The sequence below is a fragment of the Micropterus salmoides genome, unplaced genomic scaffold (genome assembly GCF_014851395.1).
Source record: "Micropterus salmoides isolate LMB-PRFRI ecotype aquatic unplaced genomic scaffold, ASM1485139v1 Ms_hic_scaffold_7, whole genome shotgun sequence".
In the NCBI taxonomy this organism is placed as follows: domain Eukaryota; kingdom Metazoa; phylum Chordata; class Actinopteri; order Centrarchiformes; family Centrarchidae; genus Micropterus; species Micropterus salmoides.
In genome coordinates, this window is record NW_024044459.1 from 8,902,046 (window position 1) to 8,929,146 (window position 27,101).

The window sequence follows — 27,101 nt, forward strand, 5'->3', positions numbered from 1 at the left end:
TGGATGTTGCCATTTAATATTTTACAGAGGCTGCCCCAGTAGTCTCTGATATCCATTTACTCACTAACCTCATGTCACGTGTTTAAGACTGATTTTGAATAAGTTTCCCATGTCAGTTGTTTTTTTGTGCCTTACATCATTCATACCATCTTTCAACATGTTCTGTGAAACTCCAGTTAGTTTTCAGCGTTTTCCTGCACAGTGTCACTCAGATTCCTATATATTTATAGGACTTGGCAGTGACTTGGATCCTGATTTTAAAGCATATTTTTCTTCTAATTGAGAGCTGCAGTCATGTGTTGGAACGCTGCCATCACTTGTTAAAAGTACTGAGGAGGAAAATGTATTGGGACCATCTGTGGGGAACATGAGACAGCTTGTTTATATAATTCACGTGATGACAATGGCCAGTGGAGCGCAGGTTACTTTAGAGTTACAAGAGCAGTTATGTCTGCTAACCTAAGACAACAAAGAGTTTGTGGAAAGAAGAGTCAAACAACAGATCAAGAACATTCTCCTTTCAAACACAATGAAAATATATAGAGCGCGATCGTAACACTGTAAATCTGAGTTTAAGTTACAACCTTTTCCTGCCTGAAGCAGAAATGATCTCATTGGTTGAGTTCAGTCTTAATGGGCAGAGACAAATCTCTTATTTTTTGGAGCAAGTGAACTGGCACACTTCAACAACATAAACATTTTTTTCATTCATATGGAACTATTGCATTTATAAACCATCATTAATGATACTATTACATATCAACTGAACTGTTGCAGTGCACTGTGATCCTGTGAAAGATAATGAAACTGAAACTTCAGGTAGCTCACAATGCCATGGCCAAACTTCTCACAAAAAGCTTTTAAAGCCTTTCTAAGGCTCAAAGTCTTAGCTTCTTGCATTGTACATAACGGCTGTGGTTTTAGGAGAAGTTAGAATTACTTGGTGCAGTAACTGTGTGACGCTTCTTGATGTCATCACAGTGAAGTTGCCAGGTTTGGTACCATCGTCCCTAAACAGAGACCAAAATCCAAACTTACGGCCCCAATTTGGCAACCAGCCCTGTAGTTAAAAATAAGACAGATAATCAGAGATAAAAATGTCCATTAACATCAAACTAGGGACACTGGGGACATGTCCCCACCACTTTTTGAAATGGCTGATTTTGTCTCCACCATTTTTTTAAAGCATTTGTTTTCTGCAAATTAGCTTGCAACAAGAAATGTTAATGTTAGAAAAGTAACTATGGCTAAAAAAAAAAAACAAGCTTCTGATTACTACATTATATTCAATAATATCTTTATATTAATTTTGTTTCCTTTTATATAAATAAAGACATTTCCACCAATGTCTCTAGAAAGCAGGAAATTAAGATTTCAATGCTCAAAATCTTCTGGGGGGGGCAGACCCACCAATCGAGTAGCCTTTTTCATCAATGAATATTTCTTATAAATAGCATTGGAGTACCTTGTTGTCTTGTTCTCATGACTCCAATATTGTGCATTATCATGTCTCATGGACTAAGTGTTTCGTCACACCCCTGATATGAGCCCTTAAATGTCCCCACCACTTTTCAACAGAAAGGGACGCCCTTGTATGGAATACGTTTTTAGGACAAGAGCCTCAAAGCCGGAGAGATCGTTGGAAGGTAACAGGCCACATTTGAAAAACTTTTTTAAATACACAGTGAAGTTGCCAGGTTTGGAAAGAAGAGCTTTTCCCACAGAATGTGACAAATGTGGGTATCTTCACCTAAAGTTACAAAGTCTTAATCTAACATTTCTGTATGATGTTTTTAACAAATGAGGCACAACATGTTAATTTGTGATATAAGAGGCATTGACATTTTTATACATTTTTGCACAGAGCTAGGCTATCCGTTCCCCCTGCTTCCAATCTTTATGGAAAGCTAAGCTAAAGTCATGATTCCACCTCTGTCAGCAAAACCCACAGATTGAGATTGATTTCGATCTTCTCGCCTCACTCTCAGCAGGAAAGAAAATATTTCCTAAAATGTTGAACTGCCCCTGCTACTAGTGTTTTATTGCAAAACTATAGATATTAAGAGAGATATGAAGTTAAAGCTGTGTGCTTTTGGACCAATATCACAAGCATATGAGTCTGTCTATTATATAACTGTTGAAAACAGAAATATAATCCTTGATTATTAGTTATTACAAGTTATTGTTATTATCTTCTGTCTGCCTGTATCAACCAACACACTAACAATAAGAGGGTAATAGCCAAAATCCACTGACATCTGACCAATCAGCTTTAACTATAATTAGTCTCTGTACGTATTACTGCATCTGCATCTAGCAACATTAATTATAGTCTCCTGTCCTGAAATTAGTAGTGTCGCTTTCTTATAAAGCCTTTCCCTTTTCTCTTTCATTACACGTATAAGATAACAGGCCTGATGTGGTGCAGAGCTTGCAGTTTCTTGTCAGGCAATGTTTTTATTAGCCCTTTTTTTGTGTCCAAATAGCCTTCAGAAACCTGACTGCCATTACACAGGAAAGCACTGCTAAATTCTTTACTGCTATTAGTGGTTGTAATTATAGAAATGATCTCAAACTGACTCACAGAGAGTTTTCCGGCACAAAGGGACAGAGGTGGATCAGAAACCTCCAACTGTGGTGCTTGTGCATTTTATCTTACAGCTGCAGAAATATATCACTAGATTCCCACAAGTATTTTAAGATATTATTCTTCTCATAAAACCTACACTTCACACACATTGCGTCATGTTATCTATATTTGAAGGAACAGTTTGACATTCTCTGTTTCTGAGAGTTAGAAGAAGATATACTTTATTAATCCCTTGCGGAATCACTCTGTTATTATTGTTAGTATTATTCACACACACAGGACCCATATGAACAACACACAGAGAGGTGTCAGAATGAGGGGGCTGCCACTCAGTGCCCCGAGCAGTTAGGGGTTCAGGGGCTTTCTCAAGGCCATCTTCGGCAGGAGATGGACTGGTAGCTGGAGAGGTGCCAACTCTGGACTAAGCTGGACTTGAACCAGTAACCCTCCGATTACCAGCCAGAGTTATCAGTCTCATGTCTAGAAGTACAGAGCTAACTACTTGTGGTTACATCTTCTTCTATGACTTCTGCACAGTATGGCAGCTGGTTGGCTAGCAACCTCACAGTAACTCCCCCTAAAATCACAAATTGTCATTTTTACATTTCTGTTTGTGCACAAACAAGATAGGCCTACAACATGTTAATTAACAAACTGCTAGTAGCATAACACAACTGAATGAGATGTTGGCAGTGGAATTGCATTGTGGGTAATGTAGGTGCCAGTTTTTGACAAGAAAGAAGAATGTATGGAATAAAACAAAATACATCTCTGGTTTCTTAAGAAATTTAAGATTATTTCTCAAATGGTCACAGACGTCAGGTCCTCTTTTTTTCCTGAAAATTCTGGGAGTCTTAGTTGTCTTGGGGGAGTTTACATTCTACATTGTCAGATAATATATAGGCTCATACCAGTATTTATTTTATTATTTCCCCACGTAAATTTTACTCCTAGGTGTATGCTGAGTCCCTGTTGTAAAACTATGTATCTCCAAATAAAGTGATTTCTTTCAGATACATTTAAGGATTAAGTAATCCATGGGTTGCCTACACTTCTTAGGCTTAATAAACTATTTTAAAATAGAAAAATATCTGAAAAATGCAGTTTTGGAGATTGTCTGCTTTTACTTTAGAGAATAAATGTTTAAATAAATGTTTGAAAAAAATAAAGAGACTCTTTTTGGTATAATGTCAAATATTTCTGAGGGAGGTGGGGACTTGAAGAAAGATCACTTTCTGGGTCTTTGCAGAAAGACCTTTAATTCACAGGTATGCACTGTTGTGCTTAAGACTAACTGAATGGGTTTCTCCTCATGAGAAGGATTTAAATAGAGTTGTAGTGTGTTTAGTGGTTGGCTGGGTAGAACTTAATTGTGTCCTTGTAATACTCTTATATTAATCCTAGAAAATTCCCATAGGTGCTGTGCCTGCCTACATGCTGTGTCATGGTGTTTAATGAGGGATTTTGTGTTTATTTAATGTTTTTCCCTAAAATGTCGTATTGGGTTTCTTGGTCTTTATAAAGTCAAAAACCACAGGTAGGAGAAAAAGCGCAAAGCCATCATCATCTGTTTTGAGTTGACGGGCACGCGGCAGAGAAAGAGTTAAGAGTCACATGGTAGCGGGTGGTATTATCAGCCCCGGGCTGTAAAAAAAAAAGAGTGGATGTGGAGGAAAAAAACCTTAGGAGAAGGAGAACAAAGAAATCAGAGTCTATTTAAGGAGAAGTCCCCCGGATCCTGCCGTATTGCGCACTGCATACAGCTGCGCCAAAACCAGCCTGCCTGTGCACCACCACGGCTCCAGACAATTGTGATGATGCGGATTTCGGTGGTCGTGTGCTGCTGCGTCTTTGCGCTACAATGCCTCTCCAGCACGCTTTGCCTTCCAGTGCGGGGATCCAGCAGGTACAAAGTGACACCGGTGAGTTGGAGGACGCTTGTTTTTTCCCCACTTGTTGCAAAGTCAAAGAAAAAAAAACAAAAAAACATTCCTCTGCAGAAGTTCTGACACTTTCTGACGCTTTGGCGCAGAATGAGTCGGTTTGGTTGAACTTGTTGCATGCATGGAAGATTATGTTTCTTTTGTTTTTGTTTTTTTTTTTGCATTTTAAAGGAATCTGCAGTGTTGACTTTCTTCATTCTTTCTTCTCCTTCAAATGACTCCCCCCACCCCCTAAACACACACATGCACAATAGTTTGCAGTTTGTCTCATGCAGACTTTGGAGCAGATTGAGTCACTTTGCTTCAAAATAAACAGGCTACTATCCACATTATGAAATGTATGAAAAAAATGATTTAGGCTTAACACATTTCTGCAGGAGTTTACAACAACACCCGTCACAAGCGCGCAAACGTTCTTCCCCTAGAATCATCAGGACCAATGAGACTAATGTTGTAATTGGATGGAAAGGCTATTTTACGCGCGCACAGGAGCTGACCTGTCACTGTAATTAACCCGGGATCTGCTCTAACTATGAAGAGATTACTATGTACATAATTTATTTTTTGTCGAATCAGCAGCACTTTGCAGCCAAACCTGACGTCTCCTCTCCGTGCATGCATGCTGACAGCAGAGTGTTTTGGTTTTGCCTGAGTGCAGGCTGGTCGGATCTCTGGGGAAGAGAGAGAGAGAGAAAAAAAAAAAAATAAAGGTTGCTGAGTTCTCCTGTCTGCATGGCAGGAAACAGTAATAACAGCTCTTAAAGGCATTTTGTCAACAACACCATAAAAGAGGGGTCCTCCATATGGACCCGTCATGAAGGCGTCAATGGCACGTGTTACACTTCTACAGTTATATGTTTTGGTGGCTTTTCTAACTTATTTTAATGTTGTTTAATGTCATTTTTTAAATTTATTAGTCATGCTGACTTCTTGCACACCTGACCGCATGCTGCAACTCTTATCTTAATAAATAATTCTCAATCTAATATTTCTTCTTTATATGTTCTAGTGTTGTGATTTTGCATATTTACCACAGCTTCATCATCGCCCCTTGTTTATGTCTGTTCTGCTGTAGGCTATTACTATTTCCTGGAGCAAACACTTAACTTTTATGTACACAGAGTAGGCTGGTTTAGCATACATGCTTCTTCACAGGAATGTCCTGTTTACAGGTAGGGCTACACCGAAAAATGTGCAATTTATCAAAACAAACAGGCAGTTAGATAAGCAGTTACAGAGAAGAATGTCATAGATACTGAGCATAGTCTTGAAGTTTAAGTGATTTTATTTTTAGGTAAATTGCAGATTATTTCAGGAGATTTCCTGAAGCATGGAGGAATGTTGCAAAGCATAAGATATGAGATGGAAATTTTCTGACAAGAGCTTTTCAGAGAAATAATTAGCGTACAGTGTGGTCGGGACAAGTGTCAGTCAGGGAAGAACAACCAATGTTATCATAAGAAATGTAGTGGTGAGTGTTGTTTTTATCTCTAGTAAAGAACCTTAAAGCTGGAATTCAATAGGATACTTTTACATATACATTACATTCAAGCACTTTCCAGATGAGTTCACACAATGCAGATTAAGCCTATCACCACCAAGTAAATGTCTCTGTATTCTCAGTATACAGGCACTTTTAAATCTGGTGTCTGTGGCAACAGTCCCCCGTTGGCAAACTGGTAGTGATGTGTTGTATGATAACCAGCAATGACACAGCAATGTACATCTGCCTGACCTTGCAGAAGGGTTGGTGCAAGAGGCTTGGTGATGTAGTGACTACTAGCAGGGCAAGATCATAGATGTATAAAGGGAACTGGATTCACCGTTGAAGGTGAAAACAACCGAATAGGTCAATTATTATATAGCTTATTACGACCCATGGCAGAAGAAGTCAGGTGATGTAGTATAAAGAGCAACAAAGTCTGTATAAGGAAGACAGTGGGGTGGATGGATGTGTGAAATAAATGTGGGACTTTCAGTCAGGAGACTGAGAGTCCCTTGTGAAAGAAAGTAAATAACATTTTGTAGATGACTTGACTTGACCAAATGACCACAATATTTTGCTAAACCTAAACCTAAAGTGGTTTAGTTGCCTAAACCTCACCAAACTACGACCTTTTCACAATGTGACTTGTCATTTGAGTAACACACTTAAGGTCTGGTACACCGGTCACTGGACTGTTTCCCAACGCTAGTACAACGGACGTATATATCATTTTGGGATGCTTCACAATCGACCTATTTTGTTGTTTAGGTATGTCATGTTGCTATGAAAGCAGTGGCATAAATACTGACGGTGAAACCGGTGCAATGCACCAGGGCCTAGGTGATTACAAGGGCCCATGAGGGACAACGTCAGTTGCCATGTGGATCATGATCAGATGCTGTCATCCATTCATTCATAATGTGTAGGCGTAACGAGTTGCTGTGTTTTTCTTGACTGCATTAAGATGACAAAGATAAACATGCAAACATGCGTGTATGCTCTTAAAATGACTGATTTCATCTGTTAAAACAATTAAATGCCTAAATTAGCATGTTAGAACATACAAGAGAAAGTACATAACTTGGCTTCCACAGACAACTGTAAATGGAAAAGAGAAAACAGAATGATGCTGGTGCTGTCAGGTGGCACCGCCTCTCTGATTACCTTTGTACGTCACACTAGCCGTAAAAGACGGCAACCTATGATTGGTAAGAATCCATTCTTTCTGCCAAGTCACAGCAAGAATTTATGATTTAATCGACTGTTTCCCAACCTGGGGGACGAGACCCAAGGGGTCGAAAGATAAATCTGAGGTGTCACAAGATAATTAACAGAAAATAAATTCTGCTGCATAAAGTTATGCTTATTTTTTCCTCTAATCTTTCTTTTTGTCTTGTAAATTACCGGATATTCTTTCTTCAGGACTAAAAATTTACTGATGTTGATCAGTTGATGGGCTTTGAGATTTTGTACTTGTGTTGATTTATTAGTACTATGTTTTTGCATACTTGAAATACTTTTCCACAGTTTAATTAATAATAGTAAGCAGAAGTCAGATCATTGTAGTGTTCTGACATGTCTTTGTCAACACTGTGTTTATCTTGTGAGTTTAAAACCAGGTTCCTACACATGAAAAATGATGCCTTTCTAGCAATACATTATCAGAACTATGTTGCACCTGTGATGACAACTTTGTTATGTCTGCTGGTCATTTCACTGGAAAGCCTAGTCTGTAGTTCTGTCAATTTGTTCCCCAATTGTTGACAAAAGAGTAAGTGATTACACAGGCCTGGACAGGCCTCAGTGTCTGTGGCATTCAGGGCAGCAGGATTCACAGAGGGCCTGTTTTCTCTCTGGAGTGAAGAGGAGGGGCTAACAGCTAACTGTTTGGATATTGCTTTTGTAAATAAAACCTGAGTGCCTTGGTTTTCGTTTCTGTTTGCCCCATCATGTTGATGTCCTCGGTCAAAGTGATTAGTTGGGGAACTGTGAGAGCAAAGGTGACATCAGAGCGGGCCTGGGTTCCCATCGAGTAGATCTAGGTCACAGCTGCGCCGGGCTGTGAGAGGCCGATGAATCACAACAGGGGGGATGCAGGCACATGCACACCTCCTTCATAGAGTTAATCAGATGCTTTTGTTCACAAGAGGAGCTCTCTTCCTTGTTCTGAATCCTTCACTAACAAGGTAAGAGGAGGCATCCAACCTCAGCATCATTTCAGAATTCTGATTTTTTTTTTCACCAGGAAGTCCCTTGAGATTAAAATCTCTTTTTCGAGGCAGACCTGGCCAAGATAGCACACCATTACCAGGTTAAAAAGATTATAGAATGGAGCACATTGAAACAGACAACCGACAACAGATGCATAATACAGCTTAGGAATAGTTTTCTAAACATCAACAACCAGCTTTAGACTAAATGAATCCTGTCATCAAAGGCTGAGTTTGTCGGATGATGTTGGTATTTGAATTTACTAAAGTGCACATGCTGAGTTTCTGGATGGCAGAAAGAAGGAGTTTGCACCTTGATTAATTAGCATCTCCATATCTTGACCCAAAGATGGCAACTGGAAAAGTTAGCAGTCACAAAGTCTGGTGTTCATGTTTGTCCATGGCAAGGAATGGAGAGGAACTTAAGAAATGAGACAGAGTAGATTACTGATTGGTTTGGGGAATCCTATCAAACCCATATGCTTTAACTGTCTTAAGTTAAAATTTTAAGGAACCAAACACAGCTGAGGCTGCTGGGAATGTCATTTGTTTTGAAGGTTATCCTGCGTACAGGGTCACAGGGGGCTGGACTCACACGTAAGGACAATTTTAGAGACACCTATTAACCTAGAGTGCATGTCTTTGGAGGGTGGGAGGAAGCCGGAGCACCCGGAGAGAACCCACGCGGACAACATGCAAACTCCACACAGAAAGGCCGGAGCAACTGGGATTTGAACCCACAACCTTTTTTCTGTGAGGCGCCAATGCTAACCACTGTACCACCTTTGCAGACTTTCTATCGTATATCAACAATAAACAAAAATAAAACAGGCAAAAAAGAAACCATTTAACCTAGCCTACTTAACCATGGTAGAAGCACAAAAACCAAGGACTAATTACCAAATCAACAAAATCTAAGCAAGTCAGCAAATTCAGGCAGATCTGATTCTGAAATTCTCCCTGTGGAATATTGAGCCATGCAGAGGACGGAACAAAACCAGGTCGCAGAGAGCTGTGCCCAGCAGTAGTAGCACAAAAGGGACAAAGTACAACAAGTCAACGACATCGGGCAGGCAACTCTCTGCTACTGAAATGCTTCCCATGGGATCTGAAGCTGCGCAGAGGACAAAACAAAATCACATCGCAGCTGGAACCGTCCCCTTTGGAATCCAACTGGAACGAGTACAAATCAAATAATGACCAAATAATGTCCAAAACCACAGCAAAGATACTATACCACAAAAAAAACAAACAAAACTGGTGGTGATGGACAGTGGATAAGACACATGCCTTCGGTGTGAGAGACCTAGGTTCGGATCCCACTGTGACCCATCCTCCATTGTGTCCCTGAGCAAGACACTTAACCCATCATTGCTCCAGAGTTGTGTGACCTCTGACATGTTTAGCAATTGTAAGTCGCTTTGGATAAAAGAGTCAGTTAAATGAATGAAAGTAAATGTACACAAACGATAAAGACGGCCTGATATGCCTGGTAACTATAACTCTGCTGGGTAGGTGCTCTCATTAATAATCACAACCAACAAAGAATTCATCAGTAAGTCATCCTGCAGCCCGACCGACTGAAGATCTGCAAGTCTGACGTCTCAGCGGCAGAGTTTTTTGTGCCAGCAAAGATAAGAGATTTAAACAGGTGCCCAGATGGTTTATAACACCTTCCACTGCCGGGTGTTTCTGACTTTAAGATGTTTTATTGGATTAGGAGAGTAAGAAGGAAGAAGACGAGGCATTTGTTGATTAAACATCCCCCTTCTATCTGGTATTATAAATCATCTCTCACTGTAAGCAATCCTTTGTCCCAATTTTTTCAGTGAGAGCACACCCTTCAAATTGAAACCTTATCTGTCTCCTCATGTAAATAATCACTTATGACTTCCGATCATCATCCGGATTCACAGTTGATAGGTTTAGATAGTTTGTTTTAGACAGATATCATTTTGATGAACAGACTTTAGTTTTTCTGCTACAAGACAGTAGCTTCTTCTACAAGACGCCTGTAGCTTCTTTGAAACAATCAATAAACTAGTATGTATTTGGCTTTAAATGTAAATGTATCCTTTTTCACATTTCATCAGTCTGTGATGTTCAGTGAATTTCAAGAGGAATTTTTCGATCATCTTTTGTAATTTCCTTTTTGGCCCACTTACCCCAAACTTTTTTTTCCTACTTGTGCTGCAATCATAGATTTCCTACTGCCCTTATTTGAAACACATGTTGTGTGGATGCAAAGCTGGGGTGCAAAGCTAGGGTACAAATTGGGCTCTGTGCCTTTTTTCAGTGGATTTTCCACAGAATGACTGGTTCCCACACCTGATCATTATTTTAGATTGTTGAAACATTTTCTAAAGGAATCATAAATTTTTGTAATCACAAAATTTTTTACAGAAATACCTAATTGTACTGCGCTTAACTACTACAGTGTCTGAGTACATTATTTGCTTAGATGCACCTATTTGATCTTAACTTTTGCTCTCTCGTCTTGAAGATGTAGTTTTGTTGAAAGTGGGCTTAAAGTTGGACTCAGTCAAAGGTTTCTTGGTTAAATCAGCAGTGAAAATTTCCTGACTTCTTTGGCTCCCTGCAGGTTCTTGGTCACGTCAAACTAAAGCACAAGGACCTGGTGGGGGTGATGGTGGTGGGTTTGTTGTTAGACTGGCGATGCTCTTCAGACGCAACGTGTAGAAACATGTTTCTCAGTGCTCTCTGAATACCATTATCAGATCCCCTACACCACTACTCACAGATCTTGTCATCACTGTAACCAGAAGCTAGATATGTCCATACTTGTAATGGACGCCGCCCCCCTCCACCACCACTATACATGTTCCCAGCATGAAGATGCCTCTACAACGCCTCCAGGCTCTTTGGAAATTTCATGTCTCTCATCACCGACTTCTTGCACTCTAAGCAGAAAGTGACAGACAAGTTGTCTCAAGGGTATTTTTTTGTTTCTTTCTCAAGAGTCGTCACACAGTCTCCTGACAGGACTTCCATTGTCTGCTCTGAAATTACACGCGGGTATGGCCACAAAACGTCTGTCTCAGCATTTGAGTCACTGGCACTGGATCACCTGCAAAGCATCCAAGTTGCAAAGCAAACCATTTAGCTTTCCCATTTAAAACCCTTGAAGAAGCAGTTAGTTATTGACAGGATAATAGTTATGTATTTTACCTCAAACTTTCCCCAAATGTGACATGTTCCTTCATTACCATGAACACACACTAGTTTATTTTGACTTAGTCCCACATACAGCATCCTGCTGGCCCAAATACTCACTAGAGCACCAAATGCGGATTAATCCGCCACAGAAAATAGTCCTCATCAAATGCAGAATTTCCTCCTGTTACCTAAGTAACCTTACAATATTATAACAACAATATATCTCTGAGCAATCAACTGATTTACATCTTCAGAACAAACCATTGGGTTGTAGCTGAGAGCTAGAGACAGGAAGTCATAAAGTATGAAGAGATGGCCTAAACGTTGATTTTTAAACGTTGAGTCAGTGCTACATTAATAAGAGCAAGGCACTTAAGTTGCCCTTTGGGATTTAGGGTTAGATATATTCAAGATCTTTTGTCATTTCTAAGAGCAAAATAATTAACAAGTGAGCTTAACTCGAATGGGCTGAGAACTAAAAATACTGTGTTTTTGAAAAAAAATTGCTCAATAAAACAATAAAACGCACAATATATTCTATGTATGGAGCTAATGCTCTTGTTTGGTTTGAGTTTGACCTTGAACTTTGTGTGAAACCTGTGGGGAATTAGGCACATTCAGGGTTTTACTGGGCCGTGGGGTCAGACAGGTCAAACAATCCATCAGACACACAGGGGGAAGGGGGGTTAGTTCTTTAACCACACGTTTGGGTTTTCTTCATCTCCCTCTTTGAAATGAGAAAGGCGGCTCTCTGTGCACCCACCACTTAGAATTAGCCAAAGTTTACGACCCTGAAAGCCAACACTCCCTTTACCTCACCTCACTGACTGGGATCAGGCAGCGGGCAGCTTCAGTCTAAACTGTCTAGCTTGGAGGACAGACGTCAGCTTGTGACCAGGTGATTTACAGTTCAAATATCCACACTCTGCAAAGACCACAGAGGCCGATGAACACAAGACAGCTGTGGGCACAACACTGTCCTCACCAGCATCACTCGTTTGCTCAATACCTAAAATTACCTGTTTCCTATCAGGGCCCCAGACCCCGAGGGGCCACAAACTCTCCCAGGTACAGTGCATGTCAACTGGTTACTTTTCACCACTAAAATTGCGGCTATGTCTTGTAATGGGACACTCTGTCAGAATTTAGTTGTATGAGTTTTATTATTTTTAGTTATTTAGTTTAGACATAATGCAGACATATAGGCTACTGTAGCCTAAGCCTAGGTCACACTACACAATTTTTAGCCCGATTTGCCACTCGGCGAGCTCAGTCGTATTGTTTCGTTGTGTGAACTACACAACGACACATCAAAACGGCTCCCCAACATATTTCTGACACATCGCCGTCGTCTGTCAGATATCTAGCATGCCAAATATCTGGAGGAGTTGGCCGACTCGACATCCACATCCAGCCAATGAGAGCAGGCAGCTGGCAGAGCAGGCAGCTACTTTGTCACTGCAAAACACTTTTTACTCACCTCCAGCTCTCTGTAGCTCAGACAGTCCCTGCTACCTGTGTGTGCTAATCCTTTCTTTCACCCATATTCTTTGTCTTTATAATTGCTATCTTTATAATAACAAACAACAGCTGTTTTGTCTGTAGGTTCGCATTATTTCCCGTTTGACAAACAGTTTTCTTGACAAAACCGGCGTCGGGTGACAGAGTCGTTGTCAGCTGTAGTGTGTGACCCCCTGTCACCGATCAGTCATGTAGTGTGAACACCACAACGACTTCAAGACTCCCGTCACTTGACGGCAAGTTGTGTAGTGTGAACGGCACGGCCATCGGGCAACGCTGAAAGTCGTGTAGTCTGCACGAGGCTTAACTAACATTGATCATTCATCATACTGCCTCTGCCTCTGATACTGCCTCATAACACAAAAGACATAGGCCTAGCTTTGAAGCACAAACATGTATTCACTTTCCCACCATTCATGAAATTGCCTTCCTTCTGCATCAATTTTTCTTGTCTTGGGCATTTAGGGATTGTTTGTATACATTTTTCATCTCCACTTGTCGGAAAACTACCTAGTGGGTGTGGAAACATCGCAATCTAGTGGCAGGATGGCTTCTTGGGTCACAAAATGGACATGGAGATATAGTTTATGGCAGCATAGATTTTTATTTTAGGACAATCATGAATTTTTTAAGCTTTCGCGGGCCACATAAAATGACGTGGCGGGCCGGATTCGGCCCCCGGGCCTTGAGTTTGACACATGTGCAGTAGAGGATACACAGCATACTAGTTACATTGGGCTTAATGGGAACTTGGAGGTGACAGGGACCATTGCCCACCTAACAGCTTAAACCTACCAAGACAGGGATATGTTGTGGCCATGTGAATTATAACTAATGTTTTGTCAGGAGCTAGTGTGGAGGTCGGGTGCATCAACAAATTGTGTGACTTTAACTCTGATCAGCTGTTCAGGTCTTGTCAACTTTCAACAGACAGTGTTGGTTTATTCTGAACCTTAAACGCACCCTGCTGAGAACACAGTTATTTACATCCAGTGTTGCCCACCAAAACATTTTCTGTGTTCTGGAGGTCTAAGAAACGTGTTGTATTTCCATCCTCATAAAGCATTTGCAAAGCTGAGGGTTAGGAGTAGGTATGGAGGCTGAACTTGCCCAAACTCTCTATGCTCTGGAAGGCAGTGACAAACAACCTGTTTTATTGTTTAGGTTGGAGGAATTGTTTGAGTCCCTGACATCATGTCAATGGTAAAAAGGGTTGCAGGTTGGAATCCCAAATTTATTTTTCCAAAAACTGTCACATTTAAAGATAGTGACTTTAAGGTATCAAAATAGGCCTTCAAAATCGTAACATGTGTATTTAACATGTAATTATATATTGTGAAGAAGACAAGAGCTCAGTGTCGTCAGTGGTAGCTGCAGGCCTTTATAGGCTCACTCAACAAAAGAAAGCTAACAAATAGAGAATACCTAGATATGATTTCCACCAGTTTCATGTCAACAACCTTGAGATTGATACATTTAAGACCTGCTTTACAGTCTGATAAGGTTTTTGCTGTTTATCTAAGGCAGGAGGGCATATAACAGTGCAGAGAGAGTAACTTCACTTGAGAGACTTGTCTTACAAAATAAAACACACAAAAAAGAGCACAGCTAAGCTGAACAAGAAGAGTAAAGAGCTCAGTTTGGGAGCCATAGCACTTTTAGTTCATTCATAACAACACTAACAAGCCATTTACAGAGAACTGTAGGACATGGGCAGAAACTCCCCCCTAACGAGAGCAAGTGCTTTGTGCAACAAAATAAGCAGCTAAACTCTCCTTTAAACAAAGTAAAACACATGGAGTGGAGGGATGGGGAGGGCTCAGGGAGGTGTGTACTGTTTGTTCTGGGATCCTGACCCATCAGTCACTGGATTTCTGCAGTCTGGAGCACATTCCATGAATCCTGCTGGGTTTTGTTCCCCTTAACCTACAACGACGACACGGCTGAAGCCCCGCAGAGCTGAGTGAGGCAGGCTCGTTTAAACTCAACAAAAACATCATTGTGACTTCATTCAGACAAACGTTGTGCATTAAATTGTTTTATTTTTAATAATCTATATTTTATTGATCCAGTGTGGATTAGAGGCTGTGGGGCTTTTGATACAGGATTTGTAAGGTTGATTTCAAAATCTTTGGTTTTATAATGCTTACAGTTGATATTTATATCTATCCAAGTGTTTCCCCCTGGGCAGAAAAGCCTCTGTAACTTTAAATCCATTATACATTGTACGTTCACACTGACTTCTAATAAATGAGTTATAAACATGAGGTTACGTGAACATAAATAAAACACATTGATTAGATAGTTTTGACTTGTTATCTGGCATCTTTAGGGTGCCTAAACATGCCATCTTAAAAATGTAATCTTCCCAAGTTTAATCATGCATGATAGTTTGGCCTAAAATACAATCATTCTGGACTGTTTGTACAGATATTGGTTTTAGGCCCTGTAAACACTAGGTACAAGTAAATGAATTTGTCATATTACAACAGGGTTGTAATTTGCCGGCCAATCATAGAGTGAAGGAGGTGTGAATGGCAGATTGGTGGTTTCAGAAAGTTTTTACAATGTTTGGACACAACGCCCCCTATTCTGATACAGGGCGTCACTTTGTGCTGAAAAGTGGTGGTGACGTAAAGGCTCAAGACGAGAAGATTTTTAATACTATTTTGAAGAAATAGGAAATGCTGGTCTGGTGGTCCTCCCCCAGAAAATTGGAGCATTAAACACTTAATTTCCAGGATTCTGGAGACATCATCTGTTCTAATTTATGGTAGAAATGTCTTTTTTTATATGAAGGGAAACAAAACAAAAAATTCAACTGGCAAGTACAATTCATAAATATAAAAAATTAACAGAATATAATGTAATGTAAAGTAACCAGCAGCTTGTTTTTTCACTGAAGCATTTTTATTTGTTATTTAACATTTCTTGGTGCAAGCTCTTTTCCAGAACATTTTCAACAAATGCTTTCAAAATGTGATGGTGACAAAATCAGCCATTTCTAAATGTCCCCAGTCTAAATGAAACCTATGCTTCTGATGAAGTATACTGGTGCCTCATCTATACGCAGTATGCTAACATCAGAGTCACAGTGGCCTTGCAATTCTTGAGAGAAGTTGTGGGAAGATTGGTAGGATCTGATGATAGAGCTAATTAGTTTAATTTTTACACAATATATTGATAGCGTCTTTTTCCCACAGGTTTTCTGAGTAGCAGCGGAAAAGGAAATACACGTAATTGTGTGATAGGAGGAGAACACCCAAAGGTTCCCTGTAAGTGTAGCACTGCAGATACTGGTTTGGTTTAGAGTCAGATGAGGAACTGCGGATAGGACGTCTCTGTAATTTGCTTCTGTGGAAATGAGCAGAGCCATTTCCTCTGGATCTGGTTGTGGGTGGGTGGGGTTGGGGGTATAAACCATAATGGGACACCCTGGGACTGACTGTCTCTTAAACTAGGGCAAACTACGCAGCTCAGTGACCTGATTATGAGTGTGTGCTTTCATTAACCTCAGAGTTCAAAATGAATTAAAAATGCTGATGATGATGATTTGTATCAAGGCAGCACTGAAATACACGTCGCTCTCGGTCTTTCGCTTGGTTTCTTACTTCTTCTCCTTCTTCCCGTCCCTTTTTCTCCTTGTTTTCTTCTTCTTTATCCACTTCTTTTTCTCCTTCTCCATTTTCAAATTTTTATCTTTTATTTTGCTGTTGGCTTTAACTCCTCATCAGCCCAGTCACACCAGCATTTTAAACGGTGAGATTTCATGGTGAAATTAACTTATTTCTAAATAGAATTTGTTAATGGGTACGAATTAAATCTGCATTCATTTTTTGCAAGTTTTGAGTCCAACTTTGACCATAGAACTTTGGAGGAATACAGAGCTAGAGAGAAGCTTTTGCAGCTTAATTGTGTTGTACAATCCACTTTTATTGCGCCATGTGGTAAACAGTTGTGATGCGAATCAATGGTAAAAATACCACTTTTGATTAAACTGTGTGAGCTTGTTGTCCGTGTTATTATCAGCTCATTAGCTCAGAGAGCTTTTTTCCCCTATGATAGCTCTTTACTAAAATAAACGATCAACACTTTTGAGAACAAAATGTCAGGGGGGAGTAAATGGCGAAAAGAAATGAGAGAAAAAATAATACAGAGAAAATAAAAACGCTAGTATGTTCCTGGCTGGCTACCATCTTAGCAGTTAACTCCTCAGCAACACTAATTCATAAACAAACCAAGTGGGTCGTACCTACGTCTCCAAGTCTTGCAAGTGTGACCAGGCCTTTATTCTTGAGTCCCTCTTGTCCTTCCTCTCTTTTTAAAAATTGCTTGCTTTGCATATTTGTTTTTTCTCCTCCATGTTTCTCACTGTACTTTCATTGAAACGCATTTTATTGTCTTATTTATTTCCGTACATTGTAATACCATACCCAAGACACAGCAAAACAGAGTTTTAATTATTTAAGTTTAATGACTTAAACAAAAAACAACCTGCACTTGCTCATAAAGAGCGTTTATGTTCCAGGACCCTGAAAAGTTCCCCGACCTGAAGAAGAGAGGGAATGTTCCTCAGGAATTAGTAAAGGAAACGAGTTTGCAGACCAACACCTCTAACACATGGAACCAACCTCGCTGTGGCGTACCGGACTACCCTGCCCAGAAGCAGGTGCTTTATCGGGGGCGATTCCGCCAGAGACGCTTTGTCCTGCATGGAGGACGTTTGGAGAAGACAGACCTCACTTACAGGTACAGATCTGCAGAGCTGCATACCCTCTCAGCTCTGATCAGTGAACACATTAAATTAAGTAATTTTTCTCTTTCAGAGACACTTAAGGGCGATTGCATTCACAGGGAATCACTCCACCCATCCGAATATAGTGTTTGTATATTTTTGTAACATTCCCTCCAGCTGGCTTTTTTAACCAGTATTTGTGCCTGTCAATTCAGGAGACTTTATTCATCCTGCAGGGGGCAATTTGAGGTGACAAACAAATGCAAAAAACAAAAACAAAAATGCAAACTATATTCATTTAAAAAATAGAATTTAAAAAAGTAAAATTGCTGACCAACAGTTTTGAGTACAATGAAGACACATTATGTCAAAAAGTGGCGGGCAGGCAATCTGTGGAGCAAAATAAGGTCTCTGTTATCAGAATCAGTACCCAAATAATCGAGTAAGTGTCCCTGTGTGGAGAATTTTTTTTATTTCAAGGTCAAGAGTGAAATATCAAGCTTTAGAGCCAACACGGAGGAGAAATACTAAAAGTGCTCAGAATAATAGAAGTTTGAATATTGAAGGTTCCATGACAACTCAGTAAACTCCCGTAATGAAATTGAACGCTGAACAAGAACAAGTGAGTAAGTGGACCTTAAAGTGCAGCTTAAAGAGTGACTGGCATCTTTACTGTTTTGGTTTACTCTCACCGCTCGCATAGTGTGGTGCCTCTGTTTTCAGTAACAAAGCAATAAAAACCTATTGAACACTACGTGCTCAGTAGTAAACAGTAGACAGAAAGTTAGATACTAGCTAGTGAACACAGTTGAGCATTTAACAGCAAAAGAGCCAGATTTCCCTCAGGAGCTGATGGAGACCAAAACCGGAGCTAAAAGAAAGTGAATTCTTTGGACTTACCGTAAAACTTTGAATAAGGGCTTTTATTTGCTAAAATCTCTGAATTGACCCTGCCTATATTTGGGACAGGCGTCCATATGGGACAGGTCTTTAATTGTTTTTGCACAAAACTGAAACTACTATGAAACTTTATTTATTTCAAACAGAATAATACTACTCGTCATTCATTTGATCTAGCTCCAACAGACGGCTTATGCGCTTTTATTCTGAAGTAACATCACGACAACAACACGGTGCAGGATGAGAGAAGTTAGCAGACAGTGAGCGAAGGCCTTCACATGAAAGGATTCACAACTTGGATTAATTATTATAAAAAGCTGTTTTGATTCTTTTGATGGGTGGCCCCTTACAGACTAAAGGAATATAAATAATCAAGGAAGGACACATTCAGGCTTAACGAGCGGACCTAAGGAGCTCAAAGGTAACAGCAGCCATCACTTTTTTTCCTTTCCTCTCTTGTACCAGACAGGTTACACTGTTAAATCTATAAAAATTAAATCTATAAAAATTAGAGTTTGGGGCTTGTTGTTTCCCTTAAATGAACTGAACTATTGAATTGTGAAGAATCTAACCGATCTAACGTTTATTTGTCAAAATGTGTTCCCACACCAGTCCAGTAAAGGGGATAGGTGGCTTTTTGGGACTCGGCTATTAATTGAAGTTTTACGTTAGATTCATCAAACACAACTTTAAATGACTGATCACGCTGCCCCTGTAACTGCTGTATGTGTAAATAAGCAACTGTTTGACATAACAGCACATTAAGTTTCTGGATGACAAAACTATGATTCTATTGAAGACAGGATCTGCTAGACATTAGACACATTGAATGATAAACTCGAAAAAGGAAAAACAATTTAAATTGGTGGGCTTATTATAGTACTTCGAAAATGAAGTCTTGAAATTATGATTCTGAAAAAGGGGTGCTGGTTTTCTTTCATCTAAGGCCACGGCACCATCGAGTGTCTGGCAGTCTGCTGCCTCTCTGTCTGTGTCTCCTGGGGTCCCTTTCATTGTAGTCATTCTTTACCACAACACTATATTAAGAAAAAAAAAAGGGGGGGAGGCAGAGTTCTTTTAATAGCAGCACTGGCCACAGACTAATAAGATTCAGCTGGATCGGACCAATAAAGCGCTCACACTGACACCTGATGAAGTGATGTGGTTATCAGTTAAAGTCAAACTGCTTCTGCATGACTTAACAGGGCCGCCGTACGTCTAAATGACTCAAATGTGAGCGTTGAAAGAGCAAAGCCACACTAATGAGTCCCTGTGTTTACTGTTTGTTTGAATCAGCCAGAATTTTGAGCACGTGAAGCAAGTTATGGCATGACACTTCAAGTCATGTGGGGTCAGCTGAGAGAGAGAGTTTTTTTTTTTTACTACTTTAAAGGTTGTTAACAAAACTGAAAAGGAGTTCTCAGGGTGGCAGCAAAACACTGAAGGATGAAGCTTGTTATGTGACAGGAGGGGAGGGCAAAAAGAAGCTGAAAGAGGTATTTTAGGACAGTCATAGTATTATTTATATTTATCAGAAACAGCTTTAATGCCATATCGCTTTTACACATCCAAGGAATTGCTTTTGTGACTAGGTCTGTAACAATAGACATAAACCCATTTAAATATAAAAATATGAAACTGACACATATGAAAGTTATAAAACAATAAAAAAGTGCAATTAGATTAGTTTGTGCGTGTGTTTATGACTCAATTCTTCGCATTTGTATCATAAATGTACTTTTTAAAACATTAAATCTGTAGTTGTCAGTTGATATTCATGTTTTTCTCATTGTCTACAAATCCCATGAAATAACAAAACCAACAGTGAATGTATCTACTGACATGTGTGTATCCAAAGCCTGATAGATATTCTTTCACTGTGCCACATCACTCCATTGTTGTCTAAGAACTATAAAAAACACATCAGTGAGCCAACACTTTTGCACTGGGTGACGTTCCTTTGCTACCATGAACACACACACTTTTATTTTGGACTCAGTCCCGCATACACCATCCTGCTGCCCTAAATAATCACTAGAGCACCACATGTGGATTATCCACCATTGAAAATAGTCACTAACAAATGCATTATTTCATCTTGATAGTTTGACAAAAAAAACTACAAGGAGCAGATGTTTCAGCAAATTACTGAACCCTATTTTTTATTGAAACAGTGTATTTGTGAAGTGTTTTGAAGTCTTCCAATGGGCTTGGAGCTGAGAGCCACAGACAGGAAAACAGAAGGTATTGAGAAATGAAACGCCTTCATTATCCTTTAATAAAGAGTTATAACTTAATTTGAAACTCAGCAATGTGGGTTTGATTTAGAACAACATGTCATCTTGAATTTACTTTGCTGCTCTTCCTGAGGTTTCTTAAATTTTTCCCCATTAAAGGGTTTTTGGGGGCGGAGTTTTTCTTTATCTGAATCGAGGATCTAAAGATAGAGGGTGTATTATACTGTAAAGTCCCCTAAGGGCAAATTTGTGATTTGTTATACTGGGTTATATAAATACAATTGACTTGATTTAATCTGCAGGGTATTTGTGCAAAAAGTGATACGCTCAAGGATTTCCACCTATGTGAACTTTGCATTGAGGAAAGTCCCTTTGTGTAAACTTAAGACGCTACAGAAACATTTGCACTGTTGCAGTCTTTTTGCACTGTAGTACAAGTTGTGATGAAACAGAAATTATTTTCAGTTTTTTAATGCTGAGTCTGTGGGTATTTTCTACACACCTTTTCAGAAAATGTCATGGTTTAGCTCTACATCACCTCCTACAGTATATACAGTAAGTAAGCAAAAGAGACGGTGGTATTTCTATTGCTAGTTCTTCTCTATATTAAAACCACATTTCCCATAAAACCCTGCTGCTTCCTGTCCCTGGCGACCCTCCATTGCATGAACAAAACAAGGGCTGATGACAGCTAGTATAAATTCTTGGAAGTAAACTGACGGCCCTTCTTCATGTTTTGTGCCATAAAATTATGCAGCAGATCCATCCAACGTCAACTGCTTATCCTGCGTACAGGGTCACGGGGTGATGCAGCAGATTTTTCTCAAAATCCAAACCAGAAAATACAGCAGAGACAACTTCCTTAGAGATGATGTTGTCTGTTCACAGCAGCTGTAATTATATATCACAACTCCACTTAATTGATGCAAAAAACAAATTTTTAACCAGTTTATATTTATATTGTGATATCATTAACCTGTTTATATATCTGGCACTGTGTACATTCGGTTTCTGCACCTTAATGATAATCTTTTCTTTTAGACAGCCTGGCTCTGTTTGAACGTAACAAATCTGGCTACAGTTACCTCTGAAGCACAATAATTAGGCTTGTTTATTATGTGGAAAAATTAAACTGTAAAAATGTGAATTTGTTGTTTTACGGGGTGGTGTTAATGTGCTGGACTGTTTCTCAGCCATGGCCAGTAACTTCCCAGAGTCACAGCTGTTTGCCTGGCAACTGTTCAGAGCCAAAAAGTAATCCGACAAATAGCCCACTATAAAACAGAAATAATATTACACTTCAGTTTTTGTTATGTAGCAAAATAACATGAACTTTGTGCTGGTAGGTGGATTTTGTGACCACTGGACAGAGCCAGATTAACCTATTGTTGCTTGTTCAAAGTCTTTGTGCTAAGCTAAGCTAACTGGCTGCAGCCTGTAGCCTACCTTCATAATGACTGTATGGCATGAGAGCTGTATAAATCTTCTCAACTGACTTTCTAAATGATCTGTATGCTGAGGCCTGGGAAGTGTGCAATAACTTGGAGTTCTGCTTGTGGTTTTATGTATTTTATTTTTTATTTTATTTATTTGTTTTAATCGTTTATTGGACGATTTTGTGTCATGAGTGTGTATGTAGCCTACATGTACGTCTTCAGCTGTTCTTTGTATTTTATGTGTATTTCTTGTCTGTATATGTATTTCCAAAAAATTCTCTACATACTGGGACAATCCTGTCACCTTTCTGCAAGTTATAACACAAAGTCAAATTCCATTTAATTAACAACTGAGTATTTCGTCAAGTCATGTTGGTTGCAGTTGATTTATACAAAACTGAAATGTAAAGATTTACTCTCATTTTACTGCAGCAGTAAACAATGCCAAATGTATCTCACATTGTACATAATTTATAGTGTTTGCGTCCTGTTGGTTTGATAAGGAGGTTTCTCTTGTTTTGTTTTTTTCAGTTATCTCACTGGGTGGTTTTATCTAAAAGGAAAGGTAGGAGACCATGATGCTATGTTTTTTTAGCGAGCCTCAGGGCGTCAGTAACAGCACACCTCCCTGCTGATGAGACGACTGCAGTATCAGATTAAAGGGAGGCATGCAAGGCTGGTGGTCTGCTTCTATACATCCTGTGTATTGTGTGTGTGTGTGTGTTTGACACCTGCGTTTGTGTCCTGCAGGATTGACGGGTTTCCCTGGCAGATGCGGGAGGAAAAGGTTCGACGTGTCTTTCGGGAAGCGCTGAAAATCTGGAGTGACGTCACCCCTCTCACCTTCACCGAGATCCACAGTGGCGAGGCTGACATCCGCATCGACTTTAAAAGGTGGGAGGACAGAAACATGGGGGAAAAAACATCTTCAATTTAAAAGGAAAATGTGCCTGAACACATGCTTTACAGTCTGTGTGGATTAAAAAATGTATTTGTTATGAGGGAAAATAAGAGAATACTAATATTTTTAATCAGGCCAGCGGCTTAATGATGTCTGTCTGTCGGCCCACAATCAGACTGAAATATCTCAACAACTCTTGGATGGATTGCCATGAAATTTGGTTCAGACATTCGTGATCCTCTCAGGATGAATGGTATTAACTTTTGTGATTCTATGACCTTTCCCATCATCAGGTCAACATTTTTATGTGTCCAATACTTTGGTTTCTGACTACATACCTGCAAAACTAACGACATTCCTGTCAATCTCAGCTGTACTTTGTGTTTAGTGCTAATTGGCAACAGGTTAGCAAGCTAAAACGCCAAACTAAGATGGTGAACACTGTAAACATCATACCTGAAAAATATCAACAAGCTAGCATTTGCATGTTAGCATATTGATGTTAGCATTTCACTCAAACTACTGCTGTGTTTAAGTACAGCTTCATTGTTCTAACACTCAAACATTTAAAACAAGACTATAGGGAAAGACGCACCGATGGTGTCTTTGTGCATAAATACGTCCGGATACACCACTGTCCTATTTTCCGTGACTGACAAGCTGCTCTCCAGAAAACCACATCCTGACTACTGCACCCTGTTCACAGTGACAATGTTAACATGTTGATGTTTAGAGGCATAATACAGAATAATGCAGAATGCAGAACCAGTGGTACATGGTTCACAAAAATGTCAACATGGCAGTAGTGCTAGATGGAATATCAGAGGATCACCAGAGTAATTAGGATCTATTGTCTGGGAATGAATGTCTGAACAAAATTACATGGCAAGCTGTCTAATAGTTGTTGTCATTGCAATCCCTAGAGCCACTCAGGTACGTGGCAAAAAAAAATTTGTAGATATTGCCGTTTCGTTTTGGCTAAAAGAAATTAAATCATAAAAAAGACTAGGGCTGCAACTAAGGATGATTTTCATTATCAACTAATATGCAGATTGTTTTCTGGATTAATACATGTATCATTTTGTCTTTAAAATGCCAGAAAAAAAGGTCTGGGACAATGCCCATCACAACATTTAACAGCCCAAAGTGACATCTTTGAATTATTTTGTCTGATAAATGCTCCAAGACCCATAGATAAGTCAAAGAAAAGGCTAAAACTAGCAAATGTTTGGAATTTTTGCTTGGAAAAGGACCATCTACTATTAAAATTGTTGCAATAATTGTGTATAATAATCTGTTAGCAACTTATCAATTAATCAGCTGACAGCATTAAAAAGAAAACTGAATAAAAAGTTTTTTAGAAATATTTAACATTTTATGAATCATTAGTATATTAGTAGATGATGTTGGTTTTGATGCAATGTTGGATTTTCTACAAATTCTTTGTTGATAACAGAGTTTTATGTTGGTTATAGACACCATTTATGATTTTGCACCACTTTAATCTTTAAGAACTGGTGTTTTTACTGTATGAGCTCTTTTTGTCTGAACTTCTTTCACTTCGTGGATTATATGGAACTCCCCTCTATATTCACCACAAGTAATCCTGAACACATCACTCAACAGAGGCACAGAGTGAAACATTTTAAATATATGTATGGGTTTAGGACGGCAGAATCAGACCAGATCTTTGCTTCAGAGAACCACAAAGCTAGAAAAAAGAGATAGCAGATCAAGGAAACACAAGCACATTACAAACTCCAGAGATACAAAACCAGAGTTGTATGGGGGATCTGTGTCATCTTTGAAATGACTTCACTCTCTTTCATGTAGCTTGGTTTGTTTATTCCTGCAGTGATTTCACGTTTTTCCCCTTTTGAATCATGGTTTTGATCAAGCTTTGTTGCGTCACAGCAGTCTTTGTTTGCCCTGCTGCACGAATATAAAGAAGAAATTGTCTTCTGGTCAAAATCTCATTACTGTTGTGCGTATCTCATTATGATATAAGAATAAGGAACAATGGACATATGGAGAGGAATATGGAAAATGCTGATTGATGAAAAACTATTACTACACATGTAGTCCAAGACCCAAAAGGGGGAATATCTAAGGAGCTGGAAAATTAAATAAGCGAGTCAAACATATAGATCAAAGTGAAACTAATTACATCTTAATGTATTAAATCAACTGATTACGGAAAAATGATAAGGTGTTCTTGATTATTACCGATTGATTGGCAGTTTTTGTTTACAGAGCGGGTGACACATTTTAAATTCAGTCAGTCAAATAATTAGATTTTTATAATAATTGAAAATAAATACCAGATTCCAGCTGATTGATGTGAATATTTGCTGGTTTTCTTTACCCATTTCTGGTATTAAACTGAATATGTTTGGGTTTGGGATTGTTGTTCGGACAAAAGAAGCAATTTCAATATGCCAACTTGGGTTCTGGCAAGTTGTGACAGGCAAATCTCAATATGAAGACTATTTGATACTTGATGTTGCCATTGTTTTAAAGCTGTTATAAAAAGTTTGATTATAAAAAGTTTGATTTATAAAGTTCATCATGCTTTAAGCCTTCAGAGTGGCTTTTATGTTCATTAGAGTGTTTGATTTACGGACCTGTAGTTACCAGCATAAAGACAACCTTCCCTTCGACGGCCCGGGTGGGATTCTCGCTCATGCTTTCTTCCCCAAAACACGCCGACAGGGAGACATTCACTTTGACTACGATGAGTCATGGACGCTTGGAAACCACATGGGTGAGTGTTTGTCTGAGAAGATAAAGACAAAGAAAACCTTTTTTTTAGTTCAATTAACATTTCTTTCTTTTTGACTTTATTTGTATTGTTTTTAATATAACACAAAGACCAGGTCACCAGGGGCAATACATAAGTTCTCACATAATAATTGTGGGTTTACAGTATGTTAAGGATTACTCTATATCTGCCCTCATCTGTAATTGGTCCAAAATGCAGCTCTTCTGCAGTTTTGGTATCCCTTTGGCTTCCTGTTGTTTTCAGAATACAGTTCAAAATTCGATTAATCCCTTACATACCATTAAATTGATTAGCTCCGAAATGTATCTCGATCCTACTATCCCCTGACATACAAGGTCTGTCAGGGGATAGTAACACCATAGTAACACCACAGAAAAAACAACTCCAAAGTAAGTAATCCTTTTCCGCTCAAAATTTGCTTGTTAATAAATAAATTAAATTCAAGAGAGAAAAATAAAATAGGGCAAATGAATGAAAATGTAACAATAACATGGGATGTTAAATTAAAGATGATAGTTTTAAATTAAAGATGATAGTTTACAGTAACAGGAATTAAAAAAAACAAATTCAAAACATCCATTATACACATATCCCTTTACTCACTAAATGCAGTAATAGGAGGGAATAAATTAAATAGTAGTACTTATAATGGTAATAATAATACATGATAGAATACAATTTTTCATAAGACTTGTGAAAACATTGACAGCTGGTAAGCAACACAAGTACTATTCTATGAAGTGTTTTCCTTCCTTATTGTACAATATTCCACATTTGTGGAATTTATGTTCAGAGTCTTAGAGACTCTTTGAGACTCCTTTGTACAAGTAAAATTTTAGAAGATATTTGTCATGAGCTTTAAGTTTCAATCAGTTAAATATATTGTTCTAAAACTATCATCAATCTCTGAAACAATTAATGATTTCATGTCTGTTTCTCAACATTTCTTGGATGCAAGAAATAATCTCACTGTTTGAGTTAATCATCAGATCAGGTCCGTAACACCAGGCTTTATCTTTAGCATGTACATGTAAACAGGTCGCATAACTGAGAGCAGATGTGAGTCAGCGCTGATGTACTTTTTTATGACTCTTTGTTGGCACTGTATCGTCTGCCACTGCAAGCACGTCACAACAAACCTCAAACTATTTTCAGACACCATTTTAACTAGGAATGGTTTTGC

General features: G+C 39.0%; 1 protein-coding gene across 1 annotated transcript in view; it reads left to right on the top strand.

Moving 5' to 3' along the window:
• The first annotated feature begins 4,249 nt into the window (after positions 1-4,249).
• The window catches only part of LOC119892399 (stromelysin-3-like), a 31,607-nt gene continuing 8,755 nt past the window's right edge, over positions 4,250-27,101 (top strand). Inside the window, exons 1-4 of the mRNA XM_038704612.1 lie at positions 4,250-4,512; positions 17,456-17,676; positions 22,986-23,129; positions 25,767-25,900. Of these exons, the coding sequence (XP_038560540.1) occupies positions 4,255-4,512; positions 17,456-17,676; positions 22,986-23,129; positions 25,767-25,900 (757 nt within the window). The 5' untranslated portion in view covers positions 4,250-4,254. The remainder of the gene's footprint in view (positions 4,513-17,455; positions 17,677-22,985; positions 23,130-25,766; positions 25,901-27,101) is intronic.